At 36.7% G+C, this 21,627-nt stretch overlaps 1 protein-coding gene across 1 annotated transcript; it reads left to right on the top strand.

Moving 5' to 3' along the window:
• Positions 1 to 6,115: 6,115 nt before the first annotated feature.
• On the top strand, positions 6,116 to 6,737 carry LOC118983135 (ubiquitin-conjugating enzyme E2 L3-like). The gene has a single exon (XM_037040448.1). The coding sequence runs from the start codon at positions 6,116 to 6,118 to the stop codon at positions 6,578 to 6,580; it is 465 nt and encodes a 154-aa protein (XP_036896343.1). The 3' UTR covers positions 6,581 to 6,737.
• Positions 6,738 to 21,627: the final 14,890 nt, after the last annotated feature.

Below are 21,627 nucleotides of genomic sequence, written 5' to 3'. Positions count from 1 at the left end.
AGTAATTTTTTAAAAAAGGAATTAAAAAAATAAAGGATAAAATGATTTGAGAGAAAATAACAAATATTGAGAATATGAAAAGTAGATTCAACATACAGATATGGAATCCTAAAAACAAATCTTTGGAATAGAATATTAAAAACTTGATGAAACTATTATTGTAAAATATAGATTAAAAGAGCACAGTGTTCTCTGAAAATATTAACCCTGAACAATGAAGACCAAAACAGATTCTAGTAAAATTACTGTACTTTATAGAAAAAAAATAACTTGGGAATCTAGGAAAAAGAGCATATATTTTATAAGGGCGTCACAATTTATCATCAAATTTTTTAACAGAATGCTTTTATTCAAGAAGAAATGGGTCACATATTTAAGACACTGAAATGGGATAAAGCAAATGAGTAATTATGATATATTCTAAAGCTATCACTTTGTATGACCTAGAGAACAAGAATTCTCAGTGTGGAAGAAAGGAGATACAGATGTAAAATTTAAAAAGGTTAAGGAAAAACCCTATAGTGCTGAATTAGTAAAGTCCTATAAAAAACAAAATCTCCAACCAGTAACCCTAGCTTGTAGACTATTATTTTGATGACATACCATTTTCTTGTAAAGAAAGTCATGAGTTCTTGATGAAATGACTAATTACAGATCCACAGCACAAAATGTACTAGAATATCTTGAAATATTATATAGCAGATGTTGGGAACCTCTCTGCCTGGTTTCAGGAGTTGTAACTCCCCCCCTCCCCCCCATGGCTAAGACTGAGTGAACAACCTCCAGAATGCAAGCCACGAAGGAGACAAAGCTTGTCTCTGGAAGCAACACTGCTTCTGCTTCTTCCCCTGCCCCCAATGCCTGGTCAGTTAGTCAAAGACAGATACGACTCCTCAGAGTGGGGGCAACCTAAGCCAGACACAGTCACTTGGGAGGCCATCATGGAAGGACTCGGTGGGGGGAGGGGCTGCAATAAAGAGGGAGTGATGGACCCTTGCTCCCCAGCTATTCAGACATAGCCCAAGTCCCTGTTTCCATCTGGGAGAAGCACTTCCTGGCTCTAATCCACTTAAGCCTGAAAACCTGTGACTGGGAGGGTGGTGCAGCCTCTTGACGGCTAGAGCAGGATCCAGGGTGACTGGGCATGAGAAAGAATTCCTAAAGTCCTGTGAAGTCTGCTTTGCTAAGAGTGCTTTCATTCATATGATAAAGGTCCAAGCAGGAAATGTGTATGTCTCCCAAAGTTTCTGCAACCCCCTTACCTTACAGACACTGACTCAGACTAAGCCCTCAGATTTCTTTGAAATATTATCCACTGTTTGATCCTTACCCCCTGTATTCCTGTGTATTACAACCCAATAAAAGCCGTTGAGGAAGGGGCTCTTGGTTTTTCTCCTCTGAGAGATTGGCCACCTCTCCTCTCAAGCAGATCATGTCTTGGTAGTTTCACTTTCATCCATGGCGGACAGGGGGACTTTGTGGGCAAAGTTGCCCACACAAGCAGAGGAACAACCAGCATTACAAAGGTCACATCAGAAAGATTCAGAAGTAATACTGAGTAATACTCATTAGCCATTAGCCATACTGAGTAATACTCATTAGCCATTAGCCATACTCATTAGCCATAGCCATTCAATCTATGGCTAATTGAATTAATTGAAAACCACTCAGATATGTTTAAATTTGTGATTTCATAATAATATTAAGTAATATTTCAAAAGACTTCATTGGGAACTGTGGTAGGCCTCCAAAGATACCCAGTTCTTAACCTAGTCAAATAGAACCTCTAGAACTGTAAGAGAATAAATATACGAGGTCTACCACAAAAAGTCCAGCCCTTGTTAATATAATGAGAACACTTTGCATGACATCAGTGTAACCTGGCAGCCAAGGAGAGTGGACTGGAATGCACATGCATGAAAATGACAACTTCACTGTACTAATCAGTGAGGGCACTAGATGCCATTGAGTTAGCATGTGTACTGTATGGTCATCACATTCAAAATGACTGAGTGAGTAGCCCAACAAATCTGCATCAAATTTTGAGTTAAACTTGAATGTTCCCCCACAGAAACTATTTGGAGGATACAAGGAGGCTTTCAGGGACAAAGTAATGAGTGGATCACAAGTAAAATTATGACACAAACACTTCAAAGATGGTGGAGAATCTGTTGAAAGTGGTCATGTTCTGGAAGGCCTGGAACAAGCAGAACACCTGAGAATATTGAACATGTAAGGGCTGCAATTAACAAAAATCAGTGACTGACAGTGTGAGAACTAGAAGCTGATCTGGGGATTCCAAAGACTACTGTGTCTGAGATTTTGATGCAGGATTTTGGCATGAAACATGTCATGGAAAATTCACTACCAGAGCAGAAGGAACGTTGTGCTGCAGTTGGGAGAACTGTGTGAGGTCCTAAGGTGTCTGCTTTGGAGGGAACTGAGGCATCATTGCCCTATGTACAATATTTCTAGTATCTTATTCAATAAATGTTTCTATTTTTCCTAGTGCACGGCTGGATACTTTCTGGACAGGTTTTGTATGTTACTTTAAGATACCAAGTTTGTGGTGATTTGTTACAGAGGCCATAGGAAACCAATACAGTCATCAATAATTGTGTTATAAGTAAAAGCAAAGAAGCATTCATTTCATCTTTCTTAAATGCACCATACCAGTTAGTAAATATTAAATTATGGAGTGTTTACTTATAAACTTGTTCCATCTAATATATAACAGCATTAAGATATCACTAGTTTGCAAACACCAGTGAATTCATTAATGTAGGCATTGAGCACAAATGGCTACTAACAGCAAAATCAAGTGAAAACAAATTATATTTGCCTTCAGATAAAAGATTATAATTTTAACAAAGGGATAAAAAAGCTACTTTTATCAAGCTTCTGGGTCCTGAAAAAACTCTGCAGAACAAAAAAGGGAAAAAAAAGGACAAGGTGAATTACATCATGAGTACATGAATCAGCAATATCCAAACACTGAAAAACCAGACAGGCAAAAATCTTTGTTCTTCAACAGATAAACAGTAAAGAAAACAAAGGAATGGAGGGAACACTTGTATGTAGGAAGAGACTTAAAAGACAACTCAGGTTAACAAAAATGGGTAAGACTGTGCTATAGTGTCTAGGGGTGTCTAGTGTCCTGGGTGATTTAAAAAACCAAGGAAATGAGTATTACAAAAGCTGAGATAATGAATATGGGGGGGAGAGAGCTGTATATAGGGAAACACACACAGAGAGGCTTCTAGGATGGCTAACCAGTTTTCATTTCTTGGCCAGATTATAAGGGTATTATCTCAGACTATCTGAGCTGCTGTAACAAAATACTACACTTTGGTAGCTTAGACACAACCAAAATGTATTTCTTACAGCTCTGGAGGATGGAAATCCAAGATCACAGCACCAGCACAGTCGCTTGTGAGCCCCCATGCAGAGTGTCACAGACTTGTACCCTCAGTAGGCAGAGGCCTGGGGAGTTCTCTGGAGCCCCCTTTATAAGGTACTAATCCCATTCATGAGGGTTCCACCTCATTACTTAAACACCTGCCAAAGGCCCCACTTACTACCATCAGCCCTGGGGTTCGGACTTTAACATAAGTTTTTGGGGGACACAAACTCTCAGACTGTACCAGGTATTTAACCTTATTTAACTAAGCTTCAATTTCTTTTGCATGTTTTTCTTTAATTTTATTTTCCAATAAGAGACAAAAAAGAAATAAAGTAACAACTACTGGACTAACAAGCCACCCCACCATGAACAACTTAAAAGAAATGGACATAATATGGGAAACAACTGTTTTCAGACTTTGGAAAATTTTTAAATGAGCCAAAGACAAAATAAATAGGCAATTTATATGCAGCAGTATTATTAATAGGATAAGAATTAATATTGACTTCTTATTAGAAACAATATAAGCTGGAGGGCAATGGAAAAACCTCAAAGTACTGAAAGAAAAAAACTATAATAAAATTCTATACCTAGTTAAAATATCCTTCAAAGTGAAGGCAAAATAAAGACATTTTTGGACAAACAAAGCTAAGAAAATAACAGCACAAATAGTTCAGTACTACAAGAAATGATGAAGTTATTTTAGGCTGAATAAAAATAATGCAAGATGAAAATTTAGATCTACACAAATGTTCTAACAATCCAATTAAAAGGCCAGATTTTCAGGCTGGACAAAAAAGCAAGGGCAAACTTTATGGTGTCCACAATAATTACTTTAAAAATTAAGGAAATGATAGGTCTTTCGTCATTAAAAAAGGCTTAGATGGCTCTATTTATATTAGACAAAATAAACTTCAGGTCAGGCAACATTACCAAAGTTAAGAATGTCATCTCACAGTAATTAAAGGATCAATTTCTCAAGAGGACATAATAATCCTAAATGGGTATACACCTAATAACAGAGCTTAAAAGGGCATGAAGGAAAAAACTAAGAGAACCAAAAGAAAAATAATGAATTCATATTTATATTTCAAGATTTCTACTAAATTCAGTAATTGATAAAATAAGTTGACAGAAAACTCACTGTTTACAGAAGACATGAACATCACCATGCCCAACAATTAAAATATAGAGAACATGAAAAAGAATACATGTTCTTTTTCAGTGGACAAGAAATAGTCATAATTTAAGCCATAAATTAAGTCCTAAAAATGTAATCAATGTCATATAGCATGTATTTTCTGAACACAAAATTTTAAAACAATATCAAAATTTATTTGAAAATAAATACCTAAATATTTGAAAATTATACAACACAGTTCTAAATAACCTATGGTTCAATGAATAAATAACATGTTAAATTAAAAAAATGTTGAGCTGAATGAAATGAAATTATTGTGGAATCACAATGAAAAGAACATTCAAATTTATAGGGTGCAGTTAAAGTGATTTTTAGAGGGAAATTTATAGCTTTAAATGCTAATATTAGAAAAGAAGAAATGTTTAAAAATCGATTACCTAAGTTCATATTAAAAAAAATAAACCCAACTTAAGTAGAGGGAATGAAATAAGGAACAGATTAATGAATTAAATAAAAGATAATAAATAGATAAAAATCAATTGAACAAAGAGCTAATTCTCTGAAAAGTTTAATAAAATTGGTAAGTCTTTTAACAGACTAATCAGAAGAGAATGAAAGCAGACAAAAATTACTAAGGATAGGAATGAAAGGAAAAAACTCTATGAAGACTATATACATTAAAAGAATAATAAGGACATATTTTGCTTGCCAAAAGACAATTTAGATAAGACTGAAAATTTCTGAAAGGCCAAATTAACAAAACTGGCACAGAGTGAAAAATAAGCATGTGATTAAATCTATTTAAAAAACGAGAAATTATTTAAAAATCTTCCCCAAATACAATGCCAGTCCCTCATGGTTGGACTGATAGATTCAAGCAAATATTAAGAGAAAAGCAACAGGAACCTTATACATACTCTTACAGAAAATAGTAGTAATGAGTATTTCCAACTCATTTTATAAGGCCAACATTATCCTAACATTCAAAAACGAGACAGACATGACCAATAGACAAAACTCCAGGTGAATAGCCCTTATTATCATAGATGCAAACATTCTTACCAAATTAATGTAAATCAAATCTAGCAATACGTAAAATAACACACTATTACCAAGTGCAATTTATTCCAGAAATTCATGATTAACTTAACTTTTTAAAAATACTGATCTTTAATTTGAAATGGATTATAGCTCTAAACATAAAAACTAAAACAACATAAAACTTTTAGAAGAAAACCTAGAAAATCTTCATTTAAACTGAAGATTAAATGAAGGGGGTAGACAAAGATTTCTGAGCCAAAACATCAAAAACTCCCATCATAAAAAAGAGATTTGTCCTAATTAAAAACTTTTGTTCTACATGTGTAAGGCTTTGCTGTAAACTGTATAGTTTAAAAAGTTACTTAATAAAATACGTATAATGTTCTTTATGAAGTTAGAAATGAAAGTGGCCAGGAGGCTGGCACGAAGAAGGAGCCACGTGACTGCGCGTTCACGAACCGCGGGCGCGGTTGGGGCCGGAAGCCGCTGGAGTCCAAACTTCCGTTAGGCAGAAGCAGGGCAGGTGCAAGATGGCGGCCAGCAGGCGGCTGGTGAAGGAGTTGGAAGAAATCCGTAGAAGTGGAATTAAAAGCTTCCAAAACATCCAGGTTGATGACGCCAATTTACTGACTTGGCAAGGGCTTATTGTCCCTGACAACCCTCCATATGATAAGGGGGCCTTCAGGATCGAAATCAACTTTCCAGCCGAGTATCCATTCAAACCGCCGAAGATCATATTTAAAACGAAGATTTATCACCCCAACATCGATGAGAAAGGGCAGGTTTGTCTGCCAGTAATTAGTGCTGAAAACTGGAAGCCAGCAACCAAAACTGACCAAGTAATCCAAGACCTCATAGCACTGGTGAACGATCCTCAGCCCGAGCACCCACTTCGGGCAGACCTAGCTGAAGAATACTCCAAAGATCACAAGAAATTCTGTAAGAACGCTAAAGCATTTACAAAGAAATACGGGGAAAAGCGGCCTGTGGACTAAAATCTGCCACAATTGATTCCAGCGAGGGGGAGCTGAGATCCCAGCAATGCACTGACCCCTGCAAAGCAGGACTCTGGAAAACTGACACGTGCCACCGTTAGTGGCAGTTACTAACTTTCTACAGTTTTCTTAATTAAAACTGCTCTACGTAACATGTAAAGAAAGGATTAAAAATGTAAGATGTTCTAAACAACAAATAAAAAAAAATCTCTATTTGGGAGGATAGGATCACATTTCATCCCAAAATAGAATGTAAATGTAGCTACATGTTTTAAGACTGGTTTGAAATCTACAAATGTTCTTCGGTAAACATTTAGTTTATGATTCTGACTTTCCTGTTCCTTCTTTTCCAGTTTTTTCTTAATTATCAGCTGTTGGTTTACAGTGCTAACCCACTTACCCTTCCTTCCCTGTTTTTCCTTGTTGGAAGCTATGGAGGTGCAGAAAGGTTCCACAGTAATATCTGCCTTTCTCCTTTTCCTCTCTGCTTCCCCATCAGAATTGTTAGTATCCATTTTATAGGTTCAAACCTGTATTAAGGTGTGTTTCACTATAACAGTCACAGTCTTGTTTCCTTTTGGAGTGGTTTCAATAAATGAGTTGTTATTTAGGTTTTGCAATAGTATCTTCATTCTAAATTTAAGTTGTATAAGTTTAAGGTTTACAGCACATTGCTTTGACTTACATGTTTGTGAAATGATGACCACAATTGACTTAGTTAACAACCAACATCTCATGTACATAAGAAAAAAAGCAAAAACAAGATCCTTTCTTCCCTTGTGGTGAGAACTCATAGGATTTACTCCTGTCGATTGTATAGCACTGTGTTAACTGTAGTCATCATGTTCTACATAACATCCCTCGTACTTACTTATCTTGTAACTGGAAATTTACCTTTTGACTGTCTTTATCCAATTGCCCCTTCACCCCAACCACCCCAGGTAACCACAAATTTGATCTCTTTTTCTACAAGTTTGTTTGTTTTTTAATATTATATAAATGATATCATACAGTATTTGTCTTTCTCTGTCTGACTTATTTCACTTAGCAAAATAATTAATGCCCTCAAGTTGCGTCCATGTTGTTGCAAATAGCAAGATTTTCTTCTCTTCAGGGCTAAATAATATTCCATTCTTTACTCATTCATCATTGGACACTTAACTTGTTTCCATAGCTTGGCTATGGCATATAATACTACTATGAACATGAAGGTGCATCTGTCTCTTTGACAGTGTTTTGTTTCCTTCAGATATACTCAGCAGTGGGATTGCCAGATTATATGGTAGTTCTATTTTTAATTTTTTGAGGAACCTCCATACTGTTTTCCATAGCAGCTGTACTGATTTACAGTCCCACCAACAGTGCACAAAGGATCCCTTTTCTCCACATACTCACCAGCATTTGTTATCTCTTATCTTTTTAATGAAAACCATTCTAACAGGGGCAAGGTGATGCGTCTTTGTGGTTTCGATTGCCATTTCCCTGACAATGTTGAGCGTCCACTAATGTACTGTTGGTCACTTTTATGTTTTCTTTGGGAAAATGCCTCGTTAGCTTCTTTGCCCATGTTTTAATTGAATTATTTGTTTTGTGCTATTGAGTTTTATGAGTTCTTTAAATATTTTGGATTTGGGCCCTTTATCAGATGTATTGGTTGGCAATTATTTTCCACTTTCATTCCATATGTTGTTTTGTCACTCTGTTGATGGTTTCTTTTGCTGTGCAGAAGCTTTTTAATTTGAGGTAGCCCCACTTGCTTATTTTTTATTTTGTTGCTTGCACTTTAGGTGTCATACCAAAAAACCATGGCCACAACCCACATCAGGAAGCATCTTTCTATGTTTACTTCTAGGAGTTTTATAGTTTCTGGTCTTGTATTTAACTCTTTAATGCATTTCAGTTTAATTTTTGTGAGATGTGTAAGGTAAGGGTCTTGTTTCATTTTCTTATGTACTAATATCCAGTTTTCCCAGAACCTCTTATTAAAGAGACAGTCTTTTCTCCATTAAGTATTTGTGGCTCCCTTGTTAAACATTTGTTGACTATGTATAAATAGGTTTATTTCTAGGCTCTCAGTTCTTTTCCATTGGTCAATATATCTGTTTTCATGCCAGTGTCACACTGTTTTAATAACCATAGCTTTATAATGTAGCTGGAAATCAGGAAGTATGATGCCTCTCACTTTGTTCTTTCATAGGGCAACTTCTGCTTTTAAAACCTACCATTAAAAAAATTAAAAGGCTGCCCTGGCTGGTGTAGCTCAGTGGATTGAGCACGAGCTGCAAACCAAAGGATCGCTGGTTCAATCCCTAGTCAGAGCACATGCATGGGTTGGCATCCAGGTCCCCAGTGGGGGCCAGATGACAGGCAACCACACAGTGATGTTTCTGTCCCTCCCTCTCTCCTTCCCTTCCCCTCTCTCTAAAAATAAATAAATGAAATATTTTTAAAAGATTAAAAGGCAAGCCATAGATAGGGAGAAAATATCATATCTATCAAATTATATAAATAAGCATTTATGCACTTAACATACATATTATATATTTTATTATGACCATAGTTGTAACCATATTTTATTATATTTTATAGAAAATGATATGTATATAAATACTGTATACATATATAAGTAGTCAATAAATACATGAAAAGTGCTCACCACTAATAATCATCAGAAAAATGCAAACTGAAATTCAAATGACTTCCTACTACATACCCTTTCATATGAGTAAGATGAAAACAACTAGAAATACCAAGTTTGGGAAAGGGTGTAAAGCAACAAAAACTCACAAATTTCTGGGGAAATTGTGAAATAGTACAAAACTTTAGAAAGTATTTAGTATTTTCACAACATCTTGTTTTAGAACACATTTACACAAATAAGTAGATATCAAGAAATAACCTAAAAATTTACCTTATTCCACAAATGAAGAGAAAACTCTACACAAATTCCTTTTAGTTTCAATCAATACTAGAATACAATAAAATATATATTTACAGTTCCAAAAGAAAAGAGAAAATGTCTGAAGAATTCGATACAAGACCAAATTATTCCACAGGTATAAAGCCAACAAACTGACCTTTCAAACCTACAAAAATCAGAGGAAAATTATATTCATTTAAAAAAATTGAAACTATTAGAACAAAAATCAGCTTAGAACTAAACCAAAGTAAAAACAAGACCTTGTAGCAAATGTTAAAAAATAAAAAAAACAAAATAATTTGACAGAACTAAGACTAAACACATCAGATTAATAAATTTAAATAAACTCATGCAGTAAAAAAGAAAAAGATTGAATCAAAAAGCCAAATCAAAGTATAAAGTGTAGATTGAGCAGATTTATCTAAAACCAATCTAATCCACAAAGATTGAAAATTAATAGTTGGGCTCAGACATTTCTGCAAATGCTAACAAAATGAAAATAGGGAATTTTTATACACGTTTGTATGTATCAATTTCTTTGCAGAAATTGCCAGATGCTTTTTAAACTCATAGCCTCTTCCACATGGGAGACCACCTTTCCCAGCCCAAAGTGCAATATAAATATGTCCTCAGGACTCAGTTTCGGCCACAGTAGGGTGGTAGGTAGGATGCATCCACTTTTAGGCCAGACAACAGAATGCTTTGCGCAGTTATCTTACTTTTTCTCTTGACCACCAGCTAAAAGCAAAAGATCCAGCATAGAATTCTGAGGGGGGCATAGAAGATGGCTTGCACTAGTTTGTTCTTTTCTAAGTATGAATATAACATAATTGATAATTTACACTTATTCCTCTGGAGAGTATGGCCCTCCACACCAGAAGGAAGTATCTCGGGGTGACTGCCTCATTCTGTGGCCTTGATCTCCTCAAATTCCGGCTATCAGATATCCTTAAACTTCAGAGGAAATGTAATGTTAAAACATTGCTGAGTAGTGCAATATAAAACCATTTCTTTTGTCTACTTTTCATCATGTAGAAGTTCCAAATCATCAAAGCCTTGTCCAACTCTTAATATTTTCAGGTCAGCTTAACCATATGATAAGGATGACCTCATTTCCATCATGTTTCTTTGGCGTGTCCTCACTTCGTGTAGGGTTATTGTTTTTGGTTCTTTTGGCAGCTGATCTCTGCATCTTCATGATCTTTTAACTATAAACTAGTCACTAACTAGTGGTTACCAGTTTTGTTACTAAATATAGCTTTCTTGTTACTACCTCCTGGGGTTGCTTTTTAAATCTCTCCTCTAAACCAGGTGACATCCCATGATTTTCTCTCTCACAAAGTGGACTTTTCTGGTTTTCATTGTAAAATCTAAAGAATTTCTGACTAGGGCATTTATAGATTTTTGTTTGTTTATTTTTTGCAAATGATCTGGTCATTGTAACTAGTAATAAAGCTCTAAATTGTGTCAATATATTAGAATGTATTTTGAGCAGTAAAAAACCCCACTACATTTAGATTTCAAAGTGCTATTGAACTGCTTTAAAAATCTCAGCCTTAAGTAAATCACTGTTGACAAAATGATGAATGTTACACTCCTTGAACAGTTTCCTTATGGAACTATTAAAATCCCCCTTTCTTCTCCCCGATCTGTCCAGACTGTCTATACTTCCATGGCCCGAATTAAATACCGTGTTGGGAGTATGGGCAACATAATGACCTCCCTTGTCTTTTCAGACCCTTGGCTTGAGTAGAATTTAAAAGGAACATCATTGGATGCCAAACCATTTCCTACTACATTTGTAAAACTGTCACATATTCCCCAAGTCTACTACCAACGTTATTCCATATCTAAAGTCATCCTATTCTTTTCTTAAAGTGAAAAATAAAAGGTGGTTCATTGTGGAGAATGTAAACATGTGTTTCACTTTAAGACTGTACTATCTGATGCAATTTACCTTCTAGTGCCTTCTTCACTGTTCCTGAAACACAAGAAGTAGACCATAGCCAATATTTGCCAGAAAATAGTATTGTACATCTTCCTAACCAATTTTGTGACTTGCTAAATCTAAAGGATTTATTAAAATATTCACTGAATTACTTTTCTAAGGTGTTCATAATAAAGTACTACACATTAGGTGTCTTATGATAAAAACCCCGCAAAATCTGTTGTCTCACAGTTCTAGAGGCTAGAAGTTCAAACCAAGGTGTCTTCTGGGCTGTGCTGTCTCTGAAACCTATAGGGGAATCAGCCCATGACTATTCCTAGCTTTTGGTAGTTTGTCATGCCAGCAACTTCTAGCTTTTTTTTCCCCTTTGATTTGTAGTTCCAGTACTCCTGTCCTCTGTCATTGTATAGAGAGGACTCCTTCTTGTGACTCCTGCTGGAAGCATTTCTCCCTTTGGAACTCTGCCCTCTACACCAGCCCATCATAAGGCCATGGTTACAGGAAGCAAAAATACTGGTAGTGAATCACTAGGGGTAATGCTAAGTGGTGCCACTCCCATATTTTCCAGGGTGCTGTTTGTGTCTAAATCCATCCAATCCATGGTGGTGTTTCTCCTATAGCTGGGACTCACAGGTCCAGGAATCAAGGGGTAGAAATGGAAATGATCTATTACTATATAATACAAGGTGAAGGCCCCCCTCAAAACAGAACTTATTTATTAACAATTGCACATTTATTCCAACATGTTGAAACATTCATCACTTTCAAAGTACTCTCTGTTTGATGCAATACACCTATCAAGACTTTTTTCCACTGCTCAAAAACAGTTTTTGAATGCTTCGATTTTGATGCCTTTTAGTGTGTCTGCTGTTTGTTTTATCTCTTCCACATTGGCAAAACATTTCCCTTTGAGGGCTCTTTTCACCTGGGAAAACCAAAAAAAAAGTTGCTTGGGGCAAGATCAAGTGAACAGGGAGAGTGGAGTAGGAAGGTCATGCTGTTTTGGGTCAAAACTGCTGAACACTTAGCACAGCGTGGGCAGGTGCGCTCATAAATCACCCACCGTGGGCAAATCACTGAGTCTTCCAAAAAATTCACCGAAGCCACAGGGGGTCTCTCACAACAATCTTGTTTTGGCCTTTGAGGCTTCCCACTTACTATTTCTTTTACCTTTTGCTGGAGATCTTTGCATGATTCAGTTCTTCATTCAAGTATCTGGTCAAATGTCCCCCGAGCTTTGCCTGATTGCTGTCTCTCAAGTGCACCCCTCCCCACCACTTAATTCCTTTTGGCTCCTTGAGTCATTTTCTTCATAGAAAGTATTTACTTCTTGTTTCCAGATTGATCATCTCTCTCCTGAAGGAATAGAAAGCTTTGTCTTTATCATGACTCCATCCCCAGTGCCCAGTAGGGTATCTGGTGCTTAGACAGAAATAAGCATCTTTGAATGAATGGATAAATATTTCTATTTAAATATTCATAGTTATAAAATTGAAGCAAAATATTTTAATTTTAAAATGTATATGCTGTCTTAATAAAAAGTTATATTGCTTTGGAAAAATCTTAACCAGGTAAAATTATATGCAATATGCTTCTCTGAGGACAACTGATCTTCTGAGTCAATCAAACACTAATAGGCACAGCTGTTGGCAGGTACAGGCACTGAAAAAATAGAGGACTAAGAAAATATAATTTGTCTTCATCTGCAGCAGTGGTTCTTAGCCTTGGCCATGCGTGAGAATCACCTGAGGGCGGGGGGGGGTTACATGGGTCTGATGAGGAGTCCAGACCCCAGAACAAGTAATTCAGAATTTTGAGGGTTGTATCTAGGACTTCAGTAACACTTTTTAAAAAGTTCCCTAGCTGATTACAATGGACAACAAAGTTAGAAAACCACTAATCTATAAGGTAGGAGCTTTTTTCCTGAACTACTCCTGAAACTGACAACAGTATAGGGGGTAATCAGAGGCCCATTGAATGAATAGTGAATGAATGAATGGGTTAATGTAAAGGATGTTGATAGCCAGCTAGACTCCTGACAACACCTTAAAACTATTAAAAGGGCTTGGTTTATCAATAGCATTGCCAGATTTAACAAACAAAACTAAGGAGTCCCCAGTTAAACTTGAGATTTAAATTAAAAACACACTTTTTTTTAGCAAAGTGGTCCCAAATATTACAGGAGGCATACTTACACTAAAAAGTGTACTCATTATTTGCTTAAAATTAAAATTTAACTGGGCGTCCTGTATTTTATATGGCTGCCCTACCTACTGAAGAGGGAACATCTGGGTTCTCTCGTAAAAATCGTCATGTTGTTACAATGTGTAAGACAATTCACTGTTGAAGTGGTAATTTAATCTCTTCTATCTGCAGCTATACAAACTTACTATAAAAACAGTCTATTATCCTTAGGAATGAATTCAATTGTGCCTTTTTTAAAGCTATTAATAGAGTAATCACAGAAACAAGGTGAATTTTTGTACATTATAGTTTTTCCAAATGAACTAGTAATTTAAATTTTTCATTATCTGTTTTTGAACTATCAAATCTCATGTTCTAGAATAAAAGTAAAATTCTACGTGTTTTAAGACCTATGAGGTACCCTCTCAGTGTGACCTCTGAACCAGGGGCCTCATCAAGGCACCTGTCTTGAATTCTCCCCACGCCCCTAAGTGTGAGAAAGACAGGAATCCCTTGGGTATTTTCTGTCATTATATAGTCCATCTAAAACTAACGTTAAAAGGTAATAATGAATAAAATTTGACTTTAATGTGTTAATGATTAAAACAAACCCTTGAGTCAATTGAGTCATTGGTCACACAAGCAGAAATCTCAAAGACACTGCCTTTTTTCTTGAAGGACTGGGTAGAAATCCCAGTCTTTTGCACAAGTCAGGTAAATACCTTTCTACCACCAGAGGGCATACTCGTGTGTTTGTAAATCCTCCAAGGAGTGGATAACTCAAAGAAGGATCAATTATGGTCGTTGTGAGTGTGGAGAGAATGGAATAATGAAAAGACGAAACGGGAAAGGCTATTCACATTTCTAGTGTTTTCTTTCCTCAACTGGATTGCACAATATGGATCAATTCCCCTGCTTCCCACAGAATTAGCAGGAAGGGGCTTGCTGAGATTAAGGTAGTCAAAAACATTTGATTTTATTTGAATGTTGTCTTTTATTGTTGGAAGACATCTTCAAAACTTGTCCAAGTGGTATAATAAAAACCAAAGTTTTGTGACAATTTTTTGAATTATATGCAATTTCTTTGCAGACGTTTTAGCAGCCATTCCTAAATCTAATGATAGATTAATTTTTTAAATCAGAAAAGGAAAGATTTATTCAAATAGAAACTCATTTCATCTATCCCAAAAGTCTGACACTGCCTCAGCAAGGGCAAGTTCAGGTGAGCTACACACTTTCTGCATATAGTTCTTGCTGGTAATCTGCCGTGGAGATACGAGAACACAGGAACTCAAGTGGATTTTTCAGGCGTGGGGTGCATCTGGCACCATGCTCTCTCACAAACATGGCTGCACCTTACTCCTCTGCCACGTAGTAAGCAAGTCAATATGTGGGAGAGACCTTGTTTTGTTATTATTTTCAGACACTATGCTCATATATACCATATCTCCAATAAAAGGAATAGCCTCATTTTATTGAGTAGATACTTAGACCCAAATAGACTCTAAGGTAGTTGTGCCAGCAGTGAAACCCCAGTCTGGCCACAAAGAGACAGACCCTTTCATGACAATGTATTTGTCTCTAACCAAAAGCCATTCTGACATTAAGAGGGCTGACATTGAGAGACCAAGGAACAAGTTTCATTTCGACTTAATTGCTCACACATGGGATATGCCTTATACCACTTTGCTAATACTCTAATAGGTAATAATTGAAAAACACATAGTTTAAGTTTTGAGGCCTTTTAAAAAAATGTGATGATATTTTATCACAGAGATAATGAGTATACTGATATTGCATAACCAAATAAATAAAAACACCAAAATGCTATATTCTTTAAATTTTCCAAAATCTCTAACAAAATTATAGGCTTGTTTGTACTTCTTGATGCATTTTAAAAGAGCAAGAAAACTGATATTTAAAATGAGAAAGATTTTTTACAGAGATGTTACATAAAGTTATTACTTTTACCTCTAATGATTAGTTTTTACCTCTAGTGTCTACAAAATGCACCAGGCTGAAAAGAAGTGAGTCAATCACTCTGTGTTCCAGATGCCTTGGGAAATATCCAGATGTTCATGATCTTGAAAAAGGATGCTTTCAAAACAAACATTTTATTTCTTCATTTTTCAGCTGCTTGTGATGCCTTAGCTATTACACAGACTTACTATAATTTGCTTTTCTGTGTAAACTACCCTGAATATTTTCACAGAGAAAATCCAATTTCCAAAATATAAACTTAAAGTCACTTTGAAGACATTTTAGAGAATTAGAATGAAAAGAAAATAAAAGACTGAACCAGGGTTTGGTAAATGTTTTCTCCCAAAGATGAGATAGGGGATATTTTAGGCTTTGCAGGCCTCATGGTCACTCTGGAAACTACTCAGGTCTGCCTCTGTGGGGCTGGGAGGCATTGTGGGATTCTGGTACAATTTAGGTACAGAAGCAAGCAGCAATGGGCTACATTTAGTTGCCACGGAGATAAACAGTGAGGGTAGACACGAAGAAACCAGATATACATATGCTATTTTGGGTAATTAGTAAACATTTGCCAGTGTGATGAGAAAAGGAATGTCTTTTTTTAAAAAAAAAAAGATTTTACTTATTTGTTTAGAAAGGTGAAAGGAGAGAAAAAGAGAGTGAGAGAAACATCAATGTGTGGTTGCCTCTCGCAGGTGCCCTACTGGGGACCTGGCCCATAACCCAGGCACATGCCCTAACTGGGAATCAATCCAGCAACCCTTTGGTTCTCAGGCCAGCAATCAATCCACTGAGCTACACCAGCCAGGGCATAAATTTCAAAATGATGGCATCTATTACTATCCAGTTGGCCTTGAGGACATGCTGGTTTTGTTTCATGTGTTCCCACCTCCCCATATATGCTCAGGCTCTCTGACTCTATCTTAATTCTAACCTGCATTTTTCTCATTCCCCTCCCATGACTTAAAAGGAGACTGAACTTTGGGCTTGAGGAAAGATGGATTTGGGGATCCTCTAAAGCCCCCATCTTTTCTGTTGAGTGCTTTCTCAATCAATAAACTTTTCCATACTCCAAGTAATGATGTTTTGAATGTTGGTCATCTGAGTGTCAGGCACACAAACTTTTGGACTGGTAAGAACTTTGCCCCTTCCCTGCCCTCCTCTGTCCTTGAGAGGCTCATCTTAACAAACTACATCAGCACTTTTGGGTAACATCAGCAGGAAACAAGAAGCCAGAAGGAGAGAAAAATTCTTCTTTGTAGTGCCTCAGCCAGACACAGACACTTTAGTGCCCATCAAACCTGGACTCCTGTGTCCTGGGGAAAGCCACACCGTGCACACATCTTCCCCCTCTCCTCTAAACTAAAGTATATTTCTTTTGCACCTACGGTCTCAGGGCAAGCTTGCTGCCGATTCTCACTTAGAAAAAAAAATCTGATCAGTTTGGTGAGTGTTAACCAACCTTCAGGGAGGGACTTCTTTTTATTAGAGGACTCTACGAAATGCCTGAAAAGGTAAGTAAAGCTTCTGCACAGCAAAAGAAACCACCAACAAAACAAAAAGGTGGCCAACCAAATGGGAGATGATATTTGCAAGCAACCGCTCTGACAAGGGGTTAATGTCCAAAATATATAAAGAACTCATACAACTCAACACCCAACAAACAATCCAATTCAAAAATGAGCAGAGGAACTGAACAGACACTTCTCCCAAGCATACAAATGGCCAACAAATATGTAAAAAGATGATCAACTGTACTAGCTATTAGGGAAATGCAAATCCAAACCACAATGAGTTACCACCTCACACCTGTTAGAATAGCTGTTAGCCACAAGACAGGTAATAACAAGTGTTGAAGAGGTTGTGGAGAAAGAGAAACCCTCATTCACTACTAGTGGAAATGTGAACTGACACAGCCACTATGGAAAGTTTCCATATGACCCAGCAACCCCTCTTTTGGGTATTTACCAAAAACAAACAAACAAAACAAAAAAAAACAAAAAATGTTTGCAAAGATATATTCCCTCCCTCCTGTATTCATTAAAGCATTATTCATAGAGGCCGAAACATGGAAACAACTAATATGTTTCTCAATAGATGATTGAATAAAAAAGATGCCGTACATATATATAATAGAATACTACTCAGCCACAAGAAAAATGAAATACTGCCATTTATGACAACATGAATAAATCTTGAGAATATCATGCTAAGTGAAAGAAGTCAGACAGAAACAGTCAAGAACCGTATGATCTCACTCATATGTGGAATATAAAACTGAAAGCAACAAATGAACAAACAAAAATTCATAAACACAAAAAAACAGTATGGGGGTTACCAGAGAGAAGGGGTTTGGTAGTTATAGAAAAGAGAAAAGGGGGTCAAGTATATGGTACTGGAAGAAGATTTGATTTGGGGTGGTAAACACACAATGCAATATACAGATGATGTATCATAGAATTGTACATTTGAAATCTACATAATTCCATTAACTAATGTTACCTCCAAAAATTTAATTTTAAAAAGTAAGTAAAGAATGTATAGCTCCAAAAGCTGCCTTATGAAGAATAATGTCAATTTCTTCCATGGAGGAAATTCATTGCCCATAAGGTCAACTTGCATACTGGCAATGAACCAATATTTGGGGCATAGGTTTATTGTATCACCTCACCAAATGTCATTAGGGTTTTTTAAACAAGTGGTATGATGTTTATTCATGTTTGATATCACTTTAGTATTCTAGAGAATTTTAAAATTTACTCTCAATTGTCAGATGTTATGCTACCCATAATATAATTGAGAGGTGACAAAGTAGAACTAAGGTGTTGATTTTGTTTAATGTTTCAACAATCTTTTTTTTTAGATTTTATTCATTTATCTTTAGAGGGGAAGGGAAGGAGAGAGGGAGAGAAATATCAATGTATGGTTGCCTCTCGTGTGTCCCCTGCTGGGAACTGGCCTGCAACCCAGGAATGTGCCCTGACTGGGAATCAAACTGCGATCGTGTGGTTCACGGGCCCTTGCTCAATCCACTGAGCTACACCAGCCAGGGCTGTTTAATGTTGTCTTAATGACAATTTAAGATGTTATTGGTTTGACTAACTATGAGTCAAAGAATAGTTGCTGAAAGAAAAAGCCACTTTACAACTCCACTAATGAGCCATTTGTACTTCTGTCTTTTCTGAAGTGCACTTAGCACTAATCCTCTGAGTCTTTGTAAAGGATTGTGGACACACACCATGCTCTCTGAGGGTCACAATGCACAGACACAAGTTAAAGGCTCTGAGAAGTGCTGCAGTAACTGACCTGTTTACCTTTCTTCGCTATTTCCCAAGCTTCCTTAACCATAAAATGTCACTTTAGATATGATTTATTAATACTCCAAGAAACTTTGGGATATGCTGGTATTAAGAAATTTGGTCTTAATCTATTTCACTAATTATTTTTGGTGTCTATCAGTTGACTTTAATTATTTGTTATTTAAAATTCTTGTCTTTGAAAATGTTTATAAGGAAAAAATAAGGCATCCCCCCAAATATCTAATAAACATAACTTTTGCCCACTCTCAAGTGTTGGGGCTGCCGATGTCCGGTCACCATTAATACTTTAGAATAAATACTTCCTACCCGTGTCCAACCCATTCAACTCAAGTGTCACCTCCACTTGGAAGCATTTCCCTTTTTAAAATTTTAGTTTTTAATTACAGTTTGCATTCAATATTATGTTGTGTTAATTTCAGTTTTGCAACATAGCAGTTAGACAGTCATATGCTTTACAAAGTGATCCCTCTGATATTTTAAGTGCCCACTTGGCACCAAAAATAGCCATTACAATATTATTGACTATATTCCTTATGCGATACTTTACATCCCCATGAGTCATTTATAGCTACTAATTTGTACTTCTTAATTCCTTCCCCCTTTTTCGTCTATCCCCCATCCCTCCTCCCCTCTGGCAACCAGGAGTTTATCTTCTGTTTCTCTAGTCTCTTTCCATTTGTTTGCTCATTTATTTTCTTCTTTAGATTCCACTTATGATAAAATCAAATGGTATTTGTCTCTCTCTATCTGACTTATTTCACTTAGCATAACACCTTCCAGGTCCATTCAAGCTGTCACAAATGGTAAGATTTCATTCTTTTTTATGGTTGAGTAATATTCCATTACATATATGTGCCACTACTTTTTTATCCACTCACGGACCCTTGGGTTGCTTCCATATTTTGAGTACTGCAAATAATGCTGCAGTAAACTTAGGGGTGCATATATCTTTTTGAATTAGTGTTTTGGATTTCTGTGGCTATATACCTAGAAGTGGAATCACTGGGTCATAAGGCAGTTCCATTTTTTAATTTTTTGAGGAACCTTCATACTTACTGTTTCCCACAGTGGCTGCACCGATCTGCACTCCCACCAACAGGGCGTGAGGGTTCTCTTGGAAGCATTTCTGACCCAGGATCTAGTTCCAGGGCTCCAACCTTTATGCTTTTCTTACAAAGCTTTGTGATCTTGTTTACAGTTAGTAATTTACATATCTAATCCCATGGGATTATAAAATCCTTGGGGGCAGAGACTATAATTACTCATCTTTGTTTCCTATATTTAACACTATACTTTATTTTTAGTGGATGATTGTAGAGGAAAAACCCACTTCTTCCCTACTGTGTTTATCTTTCCTGTGATTCTCTTTACAGCTCACACAAAACACTTCACTTCTGATCACCAAGTATGTGGAGGTTTTGCACTACGCCAAGCAATTCTCTGCAACACCAGCTCCTGTTCTACAGTTTAACTCAATTCTGACTCTATCTAACTAGTTAAGGACTCAGTTCCACAAAACTGCCCCTCACCCCCCACTTTAGAAACCAGCCGCAAGCGTGTTTTATCACCCATGCTTCTGACCAACCTGAAGGATTCCATGACTCCCTCCTCACGTCTAGTTAATTTGCTAGGGTGGCCCCCAGAACTCAGGGAAACATGTTTACCAGTGTGTTAAAGAATGCAGATAAACAGCCAGAGGGAGAGACACATCGGGCAAGATCTTAGGGGGTTCTAAATGTAGGAGCTTCTGTGCCTGTAGAATTGGGGTACAACACCCTCATGATGTGAGTGTGTTTGCCCACCTGGAAGCTCTCAGAATCCCTGATTGGTAGATGCTTGTAAAGGAAAAACCCATTTCTTCTGTGTTATGTTTATCTTCCTTGTGATTCTGTCTTTACAACTCACACAAAACACTTCGCTTCTGATCAGTCCGACTGGGGTTTTGTGGAGGCTGCTTCATGAAGGAGTGACCAACTTTTAACTCAGTTTTCAGCCTCTCTCCGCTCTCTGGAGGAGGGAGTTGGGGCCAAGGGGTGAGGCTGAAATTCTAAGCTCCTAAATGTGGCTTGGTGTTTCTGGGGACCAGTCCCCATCCCGGGGCACTGGAGGGGCCACCCTGAGTTGCCACATTAGAATGACAGATGCTGCCAGTGCTCTGATCACTTAGGAAATTGTAAGGGTCTTAGGGACTCTGCTAGGAACTTGGGCAGAAACCAACATATATGTTTTCTATTATCTCATGATGCTTAATGAATGAATTTTTTGACAATTTTACATGATTTTGAGACTGCTTCAGAAATAATTTGTACTCACTAAATATTTAACTAGTTGGTATTTAGTAGTAGTATTGTCCCAACTCATGAGAACGGATTGAGGAGTTTTTCAAGCCAATGGGTTTCACATTAGTACCTTGCTATCAGGCCATGGTAAGAGTATTCACACCACAGAAACTGGCAAAAGCTACGAACCAAAACTTTTCTTTTTTCCTGCAGAGCCAGTTGTTAAACATTTTACCAGATTACCACTATATACAATATCTTTTATTATTTTTACTAAATTATAATGTAATAAAAATGGCATTTAAAAATTTAGACATTTTAAACATAATTTTTAAATGCATTATTCTGGCTCCTCATTTAGATTGTAAATTATCTGGGGAAGAAATCTTTATTTTCTTTTACTTTATTGCCCCAGT

The sequence above is a fragment of the Sturnira hondurensis genome, unplaced genomic scaffold, assembly GCF_014824575.4.
Source record: "Sturnira hondurensis isolate 20B ecotype Veracruz unplaced genomic scaffold, ASM1482457v3 Scaffold0000396, whole genome shotgun sequence".
NCBI classification, from domain to species: Eukaryota; Metazoa; Chordata; class Mammalia; order Chiroptera; family Phyllostomidae; genus Sturnira; species Sturnira hondurensis.
This window is presented reverse-complemented; position numbering and strand designations above follow the sequence as displayed.

What these genes read in the sequence shown, in the direction of transcription:
- LOC118983135 (XM_037040448.1), top strand. Translation starts at nt 6,116, where the DNA reads ATGGCGGCCAGCAGGCGGCTGGTGAAGGAGTTGGAAGAAATCCGTAGA.